General features: G+C 40.0%; 2 protein-coding genes across 4 annotated transcripts; one reads left to right on the top strand and one right to left on the bottom strand.

The window, feature by feature from the left end:
* The first annotated feature begins 180 nt into the window (after positions 1 to 180).
* On the top strand, positions 181 to 7,988 carry ndfip1 (Nedd4 family interacting protein 1). 3 transcript variants are annotated; one of them, XM_086014058.1, is made up of 8 exons: positions 181 to 299; positions 364 to 444; positions 1,728 to 1,821; positions 3,879 to 4,190; positions 5,523 to 5,647; positions 5,724 to 5,790; positions 5,879 to 5,992; positions 6,512 to 7,988. In XM_086014058.1, the coding sequence occupies exons 2-7, from the start codon at positions 409 to 411 to the stop codon at positions 5,983 to 5,985; spliced, it is 741 nt and encodes a 246-aa protein (XP_085870184.1). In that variant the 5' UTR covers positions 181 to 299; positions 364 to 408; the 3' UTR covers positions 5,986 to 5,992; positions 6,512 to 7,988. The 3 variants fall into 3 exon arrangements, with proteins under 3 accessions (XP_085870184.1, XP_085870176.1, XP_085870193.1); XM_086014067.1 differs by having other exon boundaries at positions 243 to 444; positions 3,879 to 4,018; positions 4,103 to 4,190; XM_086014050.1 differs by having other exon boundaries at positions 240 to 444.
* fgf1a (fibroblast growth factor 1a) lies at positions 6,539 to 11,975 on the bottom strand. The gene is made up of 3 exons (XM_086014079.1): positions 11,754 to 11,975; positions 10,032 to 10,135; positions 6,539 to 9,931 (listed from the first exon to the last, which is right to left on the bottom strand). The coding sequence occupies exons 1-3, from the start codon at positions 11,851 to 11,853 to the stop codon at positions 9,743 to 9,745; spliced, it is 393 nt and encodes a 130-aa protein (XP_085870205.1). The 5' UTR covers positions 11,854 to 11,975; the 3' UTR covers positions 6,539 to 9,742.
* Positions 11,976 to 13,678: the final 1,703 nt, after the last annotated feature.

The raw sequence follows: 13,678 nt of genomic DNA, 5'->3' as shown, positions 1-13,678 counted from the left end.
CTTCTTGTCCCACAACTCGTGTTACATTTATGTGCACTTGGAACTCGTCAAAAATCAATGAGTGGAGCTGTACGATTAAAAAAATGTGAGCAAATAGTTTACATGATTCGCATTGGTTATTACTTCTAATAGCTGACAATATAACCTTGTAGTATTTCGTTTTTGTTAGTAAATGAGTACTGAATTGGATTAGCTGTGTCGTGCCAGCAATCCATGACACATTTTCCAAAAGCCATGAAGGCATCATCAAATCTTGTTGGAGGAGCCTGCGAAGGAAGGAAAAAGGTGGCCGACTTGAGGTAGCGTAACAACTCCTCGTTCGTCGGCGAGGGCCGTTCTAATTCGCCGTATTTTGATCTCCAGGGTCGGAAGAGGATATTTTAATCAACACACAACTCTTCGTCTACGATGGCTGAGCAAAACAGCAACGTCAGATATCAAGAGGTAAAGTCTAGTCAAGCAAAATCGACCGACGCTAGCCTGCTATCTGTTCACGCTAGCTCCCTGTTAGCCTGTCATTGGCTATAACGAACGCGCTGTAGTTGATAATGTGGTTCTTTTGATTCTATTTAATCCTACACCAAACACTTAAAACGCATAATGAACCGCGTGTCAAGTTCATTTAATACATTATGCCACGGTTGTGTTTCCCCACCAGTGTTAGTTTACATTAGCTGGTAATTACATTTGCGCTAACCAGAGCAAAATGTTATTCGCCAATGGAAACAACTTAAAATGTCAATAATCAACAGTAATGTCAGGGAATACAAACTATACGGATTCAAGAGCATAACATCTAGCAAACATGTAACACATTATAATATAGTAACTAGGGCCCGACCGATATGATTTTTCTTTTTTTCCAGGGGCGGTGAGACTGCTACCGATTCTGATATTTAGCAGAATAAAAATCTGAAAACCGATTGATTGGCCGATTGATTAAAAAAAATCAATAAAATAACATAGTTTTGATCACCCTGCCATCAACAATAGAGATATAAATTACAGACAGAACATTTGACTGTTTTACAATAGTTTGACCTTTAGTATTAGTGTAATTTCACAATAGAGGAAAAATCAACAAAATTAGGCTTGTTTTTGTGCGCTGGGGTGTTTAATGTCATTATCTTTTTATGTTGTAATGCGTAAAGAAAACGAAAAATCCGCAAAAATTGGCATGTTTTTGCCGATTTTTTAAAAGAGCTGGCCAATTAATTGGGTTGGCCGATTAATCGTTTTAGCCCTAATAAGTTACCAGGCGTGTACCGTTGTTCATGAAATGTTAAAGTCCGTCGTACAATAAGGACCGGACCAGCCTGCAAGTAGTGAAAATCCGTGTATAATTGACGCCATTGAAATGCCTTTGGGGCGGGGAAAAAAAATGAACCTAAAAAATTCTTCCAAAAAACCATTGATAAACATTGATTACACGTTATGTATGGGAAATGGGAGAAAAAAACACCCTACAAGCAAAAACGAAACCCCAAAAATTAAAAAAAAAAAAACCTAATATCAAGTATTTGTAAAATATTTATAATCACGTAAAATATTTTCCAATTACATGTTACACGTGATATAAATGCACGTTACGCACTTTCAATATTTGTTTAGTCATCATGCTGTTGATCTATAGGTGACACTTGGGTTAATGCATTCCTCCTCGTCAGCATGTCGAGCTTTAGCCAAACGTGGCATTTGGTATTGACACGTTGGTCCTTATCACACAGCTGGTGAACGAAGAGGAGCCGCTCCCGACATCTCAAGAGGGTCCTTCCCCGGATGCACCCCCGCCTTACAGCAGCGTTTCCGCAGCTAATGCAGGTTCCGACGCTTTATTCAGCCGTACCACATACACGTAGTCCTCCAAGTTGGAACAAACAAGTGGGAGAAATACTAAACATATCTATTAGTCTGACAACTGGACAGTTATTGTAAGTGTTTTTTAACCACTCCTTTTCGGTATAAAGGAGTGGTAAACGATATAAAAAGTCAGAACATTCCAAGAAGTCATAACTTGAAATAGTTTCTGTCAGAATTCCTACGTCAGCAGCAGCTGCTGTATATTTCACTGTGCAAGCAATTAAATGCTGCTTTAGAGTTTTCCATTTTGAATTGAACTACTAAAATGAGCTACTACTACATTCACTGTAGCCAATGTAAGGCTTTGATCGAATATTCCGATCACGTAATTTTTCACAAAAATCGGCCGATCATGATCGGTGCCCGATGGATCGGAGCATCCCTAGTTTGAAGGTACATTTTTGTAAATATTTTTCATACATAGCCGTTGTATTGATACTCCAGACGGATTTGGGTGTAAAACCTCCACCAGTAGGTGGCCAGATCATACATGTTGTGTGGCATGAGTCCACTGACTCGCTTGATTGCTGCCTTTTTAAAGTCGGCCACTGCACGACAGCCACATGAAAGGCTTGCCTTGCATGGAATGAACCATTAACAGTAATGGATGCATATCACCCTAATGTATTCCCCCCTCTCCGTCCCTCCTTTGCTTTTAATAAATCGGCATGTACAGAAGGTCCTCGATTACGACGGTTGAGACGTTTTGAGGTTACGAACGATGCTAGTTTGCGGTGTAAGAGTATGTTGTCTCATCACACGAGAAGGCACACTTGGGTAGTGTTTGGAATCGTTCACATTTTTCATTTGATTGGTTTATATAATTTATCATTACTGCATTATATAGTGCTGGGCAAGTAATTAAAATGGCGTCTCAAGAAAATAAAAACATTATAACTGAAGCACAATGATAAATGTGCTAATTAGCGCGGCGAGTGGATGCAAATTCCGACGTGATCATACGAGTTTGAGATTACTGTACAACTGAACACACAACAAAAACAATTACACACACACACACACACTATGTACTTAAACACAAGAAATAGTTTGTTTTAGGTTCATCACCATCTTAATGAAAAAGCCTATTGGCTGGATAGCAAAAATTAGCATTAGACATCTTGGGAGGTATTTACAATCAGATCATGAAGCTTCACACACAAACCTTGTAGGAACACAGACAGACAGGTTATATCACGATATTACGGGGATGTATTCTTCCTAATCTGTGAAAAATGACGATGATGATGATTATATACATATTTTTTAAATGGCTACTTTCTTCTCTGTACTTGTACTTTTTATCTTCATGTATGATCATGCGTGCATCACACTGCCCCCAAGAGGCCAAAGCACACACAGCAAGAGAAGAGAGCATATGAAAAAAAACATCACAATATTCTGTTTTTGTACATAATAACAGCATTCACAAAGAACTAGGCTTGGCCAGTCATGGGCTCCTATTGGCTCAGCTCAGCAGTGCAAATGATCATGGTCTATGTAATTCACAATGCTGTGTTTGGCTGAATAGGGCTGATGGAGATGTTGAAAAATATGTACTGGTATGACTATGGGACACTTTATTGGTTAGAACATAGTTTTGTTCATGTGAGCAATCATCTGTTTAATTTCAGTTTAATTTGGCTGTGTGGGTGTGTGTATGGTTTCTGTAGAACACGAAATACAAATAAAATAAAATAAACATGAGCAGTTGTATGTAAATGTCTACACAAAAAATTAAACCGCACTAATAAACTAACCACCAGGGGGTGGTGTGACTGCACAAATGGAAAACAACTTGGGCTTTCAAACAGATTTGCTGCTATTAACATAGTGACGTGACGACGACGATGTCGTGGCAAATTTAATATGTTGCTGGTATTGTGACATCCCTAGTAATATGTTGTATGAGCATCCACTAATCTAAACACGGCTGATTAATATTGCGTTTGTGGAATATGAATAAGTCGCAAAATCCGCGCGTTTGTATCCACCTCATTTGTCTTTCTCCTCGTCAGCTTTCTTTGAATTCAAGGAAGATGGCAGCAGATTCCCCAACCCTCCGTCCTACAGCGTCGCCACAACTTTGCCCTCCTACGACGAAGCAGAGAGAAGCAAAGCGGAGGCTGCTGTCCCCCTCGTCACCGGAAGAGTCACGGTACTTTCTTGGCTCCTTCGCCGCTTGTCCGTTTCCTGCCACCGGACACAAAGGACCTTTACTTACTCACGTACTTGCTTGCAGGAGGATGACTTTGTGGCCCGAGATGACTTTGAGGATGCTGACCAGCTGCGAATAGGCAATGATGGCATATTCATGCTCACGTTCTTCAGTAAGAAATATGTTCCTCCCTTTCTTCACTTGGACACGTGCGCTTTTAAGTGTGCGACAGCGAGACCGATGACGTGCAACATGATCTATTCCACGATGCTGGTCCACCTCCATTTTGTGCACTTTTCATCCATCCATTTTCTAAAGCGCTTTTCCAGATCAGCATTGCGGCTGCTAGTAATTGTTACCACCCTGCCCATAAAAGTTTATAATTGATTATGCCACAAGATGGTGGCAAAGCACAACTTTTACATTAGAAGGGACAATGACACTAAATGAATTTCCTCTCACTTCAACATAGTTTGTTGACACCACGATGGCACCAAAGTTGTAATAATATAAGAGCACAAAAACGGCTGACGGGTGAATTTTTCCAGCAAATACTGGCGGATAGAACATTCAGTGCATTATTAGAACAACGAAAGTGCACCACTAGAATGACTTGTCTTACTAGTAAACCGTTTTTAGAATACTGCCTTCAATTGCTGTATGACATTTGCGCGCACTAGTTGGACAACTTTGGCATACTTGTGGGACACAATTGTTCAATTTAACATTTGTGTGCTACTAGTACTATTACCATGGCACTAGATGTTAACTAGCATAATTTTATAGTGTCACTAGTAGCATGCAGTTGTCAACGAGTGTACAGTATACAGTTTTACCTTGGTAGTAACCGTACCATTGGAAAAGATTTTCGCAGTTTCTCGATGGAACTAATACCGATAAGTGTGTCCAGACTTTTGACTGGCAGTGAAGTTGACCTGCTAGTTATGCCAAAGTTGTACTACTAAAGTATTGAGGACAAAAAGCGTATATCGTACATTTGGGCAAAAATCAACTCAAAACAAAAAAATTCAATATTATCATATACTGTTTGTCCTGTATGTCATTCAAAATCTCCGAACGAATAGGCTGACTCACTCAGCTGCGTGAGCACAGTGCAGGATAGGGCAGTCAAGTTAAAGTTGGTCCCCGGGGCATCCCCTCTGCCTCATTGCGGGTGCGCCAGCCGTTTGTCCAATTAAGCCACCTTGCGTGTTTGCAACACTATTAAGTGTTGAATATATGCATCCATGTTTTGGGATGACACAAATTTAGGAACTCCTCATGCACTTCAAACGAACTGTCAAGGGTTCGCTGGTGTTTGTCAACTTTTGAGGTCAGTGTGGTAGTGGCGATTTAACTAGCTCGATAGCTTTGTGTTTAAATTCAGCTAACATATAAACTGCCTCCTATTTTACGTGAAAGACAGCATTTTCTCGATTTAGAAGAAAAGCAATGTCAGTGATCATTTGCTTTTGGTGAGTTGTGAGGCGTTGTTGTCTTTCAGTGGCATTCCTCTTCAACTGGATCGGCTTCTTCTTGTCCTTCTGTTTGACCACGTCAGCTGCCGGTCGATACGGAGCCATCTCAGGCTTCGGTCTGTCCCTCATCAAATGGGTCCTCATCGTCAGGGTGAGAGCTACTTCGCGTGATTTATGTATGTGGACTCGAGCTCGTGTTTTGATTGGTTGACTGCTGCCCTTTGTAGTTTTCCACCTACTTCCCTGGCTACTTTGACGGCCAATACTGGCTGTGGTGGGTGTTCCTGGCCTTGGGTGAGTGTATAAAAAAAAAAAAACCACCACCAGAATTTCCTTATGTTATTTGACACAGAATGGCAGCTACACTTAGTTTGCATTGCAGGCTTCATGCTGTTCGTCAGAGGCTTCGTCAACTACTCCAGAGTCCGCAAGATGGCTGATCCCACCTATGCCAGTCTACCCCGAACAAGGGTGCTCTTCATCTATTAAGACCGAGGTGGGTGCGGCATGATATCATTACGTAACAGTGAGGCAGGCAGGCCGGCTCACTCAGTTATCACATTTTCAGAAATGGGCAGATAAGTAAAGACAATACTTGCTGGGCAATCTCTCACTTTGAGTGGACAGGCACCCCACCCCGTTTATTTGTATACATTGAAACCCCGCCATAACACGGTTCATGGTTCACACCCTTGCTACGTTGCTGATTGTTAAGCTATTGTTTGTATTTGTATTTAAAAAAAATATTTTTTACAGTATAGGCAAGTATGCGTTACCTCTAAGTGAGAAAAGTGAACTGAACAATTTATTTGAATTCAGGTTGACGTTGGAATCTAGTTAGAATGCAATTTTCAAACCACAAAGGCAACTGCTTCATTTCACTTCAGTGCTTAAAAAGTGCAGTTCGCACACATTTACGCATCATTGTTTCATGAAACGTGAAAAATGGAAGTGGTTGCCGCAGATTTGAGTTATTTGTGTGACAACTAACAGAATTTCCATTTACTCGACTTAGCTGGTCGGACGTGGAGGACGATGACATGACGACACGACGCAGAAATCAAGACGGCTCTTAAGCGAACGAACCATTTGAGGAAATTCTCGACTTTTTGTTTGCCATTGTATTCATGGAAAGCGGTTAGCAGTACTCGTCCCTCAGTGTAGTCATTAGCGGCGCATGTTACCTCCATCTTGTGCGTAACGTTTAATAAGTGATGCCTTAATATTGCTTTGCTCGAATTACAAGCATGACTCTTGCTCTCCGGGGAGAGGCTGGAAGTCACAACAGGTATTCATGATTCAACATGCGCCATATCAGCATGCGGCTCACTCTATAGCGCCACCTCATGGCTTTTATTGTGACTGTTATATAGGCTCTGTTCACACACTTGCACCGCTAGCTGTAAATGACTATGCCACATCGCTCACTCAACTGTTAGCTTGAAGGTTAGCAGTGTTGTCTCTCTTTACCCCAAGTGATTCATTCGGGGCATTCTTTCCCAGTAAAGACAAATGATACATGGATAAAAGTACTTTAAGTCTATCTAGTGCAGTGTTTCCCAACTTTTATTGAGCCAAGCAAGGCACACAACACCAAAATAGAAAAATGTCATGAAAAGTAAATACACGCGTTATTGTAGTTTCTGACATACAGTGGAACAGTATTTCATTTGTATGCCTGCCACTGTATGTTGCCGGCAAGGATAGATGAACAAAGATACATTTGTGGTAAATCATTTTCAGACCAGTTCAGTGAAATTGGATCATTTTCTGTGGCACATTAGTGGTTGGGAATCACTGGTTTAGTGTACATGCTTGTAATGCATGTGTTTTGTACAACTCAGGTGCATTGTCCAAATTTGCACCCTTGTGTCACATGTAATTTTTGCTCATTTTTGCAGTTTGACAATTCAGATGAAATACTTTGTCATTGTTTTCCAAATGGATTTAAAGTCAGTCTGAGATGATTCGAAAACAGAATTTGGGATCACCCAATGACAAATGAATAAGAAAGCACTGTTATTCTGAGTCATTTGTTCTGGCATCATAAACGTGAAAATCTTTGGAGATTTGCCATTTCGTTCCTGGATGCCTAAACTTGACTCACAATGTCATTTTTTTCCCCTTGTGATTAAGTTCATTTCCATGTACCTGTGAGTGAAATGAGGAGGTGCGAGGTGTTTGCCATCTTGTGGGTAAAATGAAAACTTGATCAAAGAATGTCGTATGCAGGCGCACTTTTTTCAACTGTCAGAAATCGTCATTTGACCTCAACCTTACACAAAATCTGAGTGTGATGACTATCTTGATTTGCATGCCAGAAGGATTCTCCATTGAAGCACAACACTTTTCTTTTAAAGCCTTAATGATTTCAACTTCACTGTCACAGCTTTGATGCTCATTTAAAGTGATGTAGAATGACATCTTTGAGGTTTTGTTATGATGCTGTACAGAAGGGAAGATTTAGTTCAATAAATGTCACTTTAAAAGAGCTTTTTCCTGAGTGGTCTTTACTACCTGTTGGCTGAAGCTACAAAAAACAAGTGAGGTAAGCTTTGCTAGACAGTGTATTTATTCATTCATTGTGTTGGCAGCTAACTAGCATTTAGCTACGAAGCTACACATTGATGAATCAGTGACTGGCTCAGCAATTGGTTAGCGTGTACATGTTCTTTTTAGTATTTACAATGTAGGCTACATACAGCAACATTTTACCCTTTTTCATTTGTTTTTATGACCTAGAAGTGATTTTCCACACATTATGTGCTGTAGTTATTACTCGCTCTGATACTGCACAGCGCCTTTACTCATAAACCTACCCGGATGTTGCAATTCAGGTAATAGCCAAGCTAACCCGTAATAGCTTAATAAACTTTTGCCCTGTACGTTACATTTGTATTGTTATAATTTTTCTCTATTTCATGAGCCATCATTACTATTAATCATTGCGCTGTGTGTAGCTGCTATCTGATAATTATGTCATAGACTAAACTCTACTAAAGAATGCAGTTAAAGACCAAGTGTCAAGTCAACTTGGCCAACCATCTTTTGAGTAATACAAGCGGCTAAAACTATTTTAAGCATACTTTTGTTAGTTTTGATGACGCAACCCACCCATTCATAATTAGACCCAAAGCAACGCACTTAACGAAAATCTAAATGTTCGGTAATCTTCGGAGAGTGACGTCATTTGAAGAGATAGAGTCGCCAGTCACCCATTGTACTGCATTTTTGATTGTCCCGTTAACTGCTCATTAACGTTATCGCGTCTTTTTTTTTAATTTGGGGTGAATGCCCCTGCGCTGTGTGGCGATGCATTTTTCACATTCATGCCAACAGTTGTTTGAGTGGCCAAAAGATAAATGGACGAGTTTCGTTCTCGCAAAGTGAATGGATTTCACGCCTGTGTTAAAGTTCAACTCCACATTTACTGGCTCACGATTCCAGCTGTAGCTGTTTGGGCACTACCAGTCCAGTAATTTTGTTTTTCCTGTCTGCAGATTGTCACAAGCAACATCGAAACTGTTCAACTGCATAATGCCGCAATAAACACTTGAAACAAAACGTCTTCTGTATAACTCCTGACTGGCTGCGAGAAATTGTAAACATAGTAAAAAAAATTAAGATAGAGATCAGTATTTGTACCCGTGACACCCGTGAGCTTTAGTTAAAAAAAATAAATAAATAAAAAACAACGTTTACCTCAATGTTGCAATTCAGTAGCATAGGAGGTTAATAACATTTTACAATTCACGTAATGACCATTTGGTGTCAGTATAACCAGCAAGATTGCTGCAGTTTAGTCGGAGTATAAGGCCATTTCTGTCATAAAGTTAAGCTCTGTTAGAAAATGACTATTCATTAGATTACAAATTTTACACTACACATTTTAACAACAAACTATTTTCGATATATCCTTTCAAAATATGAACACTTAAAAATGTGTATTTCATGAGTCATCTCAGCTCTCCTACTGACGCACTTGTGTTAGCAGCTAGCCGGTTAGCATGTGGAGATGGTAACAGTTACCTACGTAGTGTTAAATATTAATCAGCTGTGTTGGTTAGTAAACAGTGCGCACATAAGTATTAGAACTATAAAGTTATTCAAAAAGTGCTGTTAATGTCTACCTGGATGGTCCGGTGCACGCAACGGCCATTAGGTGAGGGTATTTCTTTAGAAGGTCAGGTCAATTTATGGTAAGCATGTTCGGGTGATGAAGCCTATTTGGTTAGATAAGGATGTTTCAATGCAGCCGGCGGGGGAGGAAGAAGATGGCCTTTCGTCCAATGTTCGTCTTGGGACCCAGCTCAGGTTTCCCATTTTTCTTCAGCGCCACGTACCAGCTGTTCTCCTGATACTTCTGAGACTGGTAGGTGTTGTATTGGTTCTCCTCTAGCTTCTCAAGGAAGTGACACTCATCATTTACATCAGGCTGAGAGACAACATGCGAAGGATGGAAAAGTCATTTGAGTTAGCTATCAGGTCACTCATGATCTGGAATCCATGTTAACCGACGGTCGACAGATACACACCGAAGTGTACAAGCGACCCTCCTCATTCATGGCCAAGTAATGTCCTGTTTTTTGTCCTTTGATCACCACCACACCTTGAGCCACGGCCGTGAGCTGCAAAAAAGCTGATAGAAATAGCATATAAATACAAATTATCAAAATAAATGCATCATTATTTGCTGAGAGATGAAGAGCTGGGGAGAGTGGGGGGAAGGGGGGTATTGATGCCTTAGTGACTCATAATACATTGGGAAAAAAATATCTCTTTCAATGGACCTAAAAAACATGGAAAGAATTTCCACAATATTAAATGGTTTTCTTAAAGCATATTATATTTGAGTTAGGTCAACGTAATTTATTCTGGTTAATTACAATATCAGTAGAAATGGGTCCAATTTAATTTACTTGGGCTCAATAAACTTAATTCATTCGGGGTAGGACTGTTCATAGGTTTGTTGTATCAAAAGTCACACCTACCGATAATTTAGAGTCTTTAATTCAATTCAATTCAATTAACTTATGTATATTTTTCACAGCTGGGCATTTTACTACAAATTGGGCATCCGTTATTCGTCATCCGTCTACAGCATGGGTACCCTTCCGTCGTTCGTCATTTGCCTTTTTTCCCGGGGGTAAAAAAAGCAGTATATTCTATAGGCCGGTCCGCCTCAAATTTTAATCGGGCGTCCGTCGGCGATTCCGACTAAACTTTTACTTTCAGTCTGAGCTTCAGATCTGCAACATTTACACGAAATCTCTACAGGAATAGGATTTTCCAGTAATTTGCAGAGCTGGGCATTCTGCCCCAGGCACGGAACGGTCCGCCCGTCCGTCTCGGATGGACGCCCATTTTGTGGACGGTCGGACGGAGGACGAGAACTCTTTTAAAAAGGACGGACTAAGCAAGGACGTAAGTGGGTTTTCGTCCGTCCCTCTCCTCGTCCCTAACCGGGTCAAGTACCGACTGAACGTGTTGTGTTGGGTTCTTTTAAAAAGCAAAACTGCCTTGCTAAGCCTGCACAACACTGGAATGATCGTTTTCATTTACGTTCCCTCCCTGCATTATTGTTCTCACAGGCATAGTCTGCCCTCTAGTGGGCGCCCATTTCACTGATGAGGGGAAAAAAACCCACTGAAAGCTAGGACCCGGAAGTGGACGACGTTCGTTCTACTCCTAAAACAACATTGCTTTTTTTAAAAATAATAATTATTTTTATTACGAATATGGCAATAAAAAGTGAAAACGTGCAACAAAAGCCAATAATATTGTGTTATTACGCAAACTTAAATATTCTCGTGATGTCCCGTGGCTTGCTCCGTGTCGTGCTCCACGTCGTCATCATGATCATGATCAACGGAATGTAAGTACAGAAGCTGATCTTCAAAAGGGACAAGAACGGACAGGGTCGGTGCACGATAATTTTTATGAATAAGGACGGAGGGGCGAGGACGGAAGGGTACCCAGGTCGCGGACGGAGGACGCAACGACAAAAAAGGGTAAAGTACTCAGCTCTGGTAATTTGTACATCTTCTCTACATAAAACTAACTACAATATTATTTACATAAAACTACTTTATTAATTTTGCATGGTTTGAAATAACGTCAAATGTATTCATTTCAATAATACAGCAAAAATATGCAGTAAATAAAGCGGTGGAGGCGAGCTTTGAATTGGATCTACTTGGGATGGAACAAGCGTGCGTAGTACAGTATACGGAGGGTCAGTGAACGCCTCATCTTACTGTGAACGTCTGTGTCGTCCCTCTGGCCGTGAACGGTTCCGTCGGGGAGAATTTGGAGGTGATATCCGCCGTTCATGCAGTACAGTCGGGTGGATGACATCCTCCAATGGACTGCCAACGGCGAAGTGTAACCGAAGGATCTTCTAGAAATGCCTTTAGGCGTGCATGTGCGGGCACTAGGGCACACTGGGACTGATGGAGGCGCGTCCCCGAGCTGCAACTCTCCCCAAAGAGGATGAAAGGACGGAGGGCGAGCAGGGACAGTTTTTATACGATGCCTTTAAATATCAGGTGATTTAGTATATTAGTCTTGATGTAATCATCCAAAAATGCATTGGGTAATTCCAGTACAAAAGATAATGTTAAACTAGAACTGCAAGTATACCTGTAAAGAGCCCTTGCAACCCTGGTCACGTTGGGGTACATAGGACAATAACCATCAAAAACATCAATTTTTACGCCAGGCTTGATGTTTGTGCAAAGTTTCACAGGATTCCGTTTAGGTTTAGACCCTCAAAAACAGCCTCAGTTTTCTTTGAAAATGAACGCATCGTGTGACAAAATAAAAGCTTTCAATAACTTTTCATTTTAAACATGTTTAGATGAAAAACCTAAAGTTTGAAATCGATCGTATAAAATCTCTAGGAGTTAGTTAAAACATGACCTCTATAAAAGGCCAAAACAGGCACAAAACTTCAAAATAAAGTAAAAATGGCAGACTTCCTGTTAAGTTTAGCCAATGATGCCAAAAGATGTTTTTTGTAAATCTTTAGCTGTTCCATATGTCTCCCAATTTCCCCTAATTTATAAAAATGGATACTTGAAACTGATGTTATTCCAGCCTAAATGGTGAGAACAAAATAAACCAAGAGATCACATGGCAGGATGGAAAGCGCTTTAATTTGCTAAACTGGTGCTTGGACAGTGACTTACAAAGAATTACATGACTGCATTTTTAAAAATCCAGAGTAAATAGCAAACTACAGCATGGACATTAAGGATGGATGAGAAATACAGAGCGCAACGAAAGAAACGAGGGAAAAAAATGGAACAAGAGTGGCACTACAGCGGAAAGGAAATAAAAACGTGTATAGAAAAACAACCAAGTTCACCTTGTCTTTACACGGGTTGTATATATCTATATATATATATATGTATATATATATGTATATATATATATATATATATATATATATATATATATATATATATATATATATATATATAGTGTATGTACAGGAAATGAAGCTCATATTTGCCCTTGACATGTCTACAAACGTCTGCATATAATTTGTACAAAATTGATTGACAAACAACAGTTGGCTAGTGCAAATCTTTTTCCCGTTCAAGCCGACTGATGACTTTTACAGACAGTTGGTGTGAAAAAGACTTGTATCCTATCCTGGTCTATTCTATTCACAGTTTTACACAATGTCACCAAAGCTGTCATGTTTCCTTTTACAAAAAAAAAATATAACATAAAAAACCGAAACAGAGTTACTTGGTGAGTTTGTGTGGAGAGTAAGTGCTTTGGTCACCTTGTAGTCAATCGGATATCAAAATAGGTTTTGTCTGTGTGTGTGTGTGTGGTCTGATCCATATTTGTATATGTGTTCCTGAATATCTGGCCTGTATGAAAATAGCTTATATGTGACGTGGTGGTGATAAATTATCTGTCGTTTCTATTGCATATTTTGGTGGGGAAAGAAAAGGAAAGAAAGATAGCGACCTTTCTGAAGAAGATGAGGCAAGTGCGTTATTAGTACTTAAAGTTTTTGTGTATACTGTATATTTTATATATATACAGATATATATTTTATAGGTATGTGATTCAATAGAGCAGCAGCAGAGATTTGTGTTCACTGAATGCGAAAGTAAACCTTAAAGACGGCAAAAAAAAGTGACTTTTTCTGATGGGCAGTCTT

This window comes from Filicampus tigris, chromosome 2, assembly GCF_054856515.1.
Source record: "Filicampus tigris isolate MCC_2025a chromosome 2, RoL_Ftig_1.0, whole genome shotgun sequence".
Classification (NCBI taxonomy): Eukaryota; Metazoa; Chordata; class Actinopteri; order Syngnathiformes; family Syngnathidae; genus Filicampus; species Filicampus tigris.
This window is presented reverse-complemented; position numbering and strand designations above follow the sequence as displayed.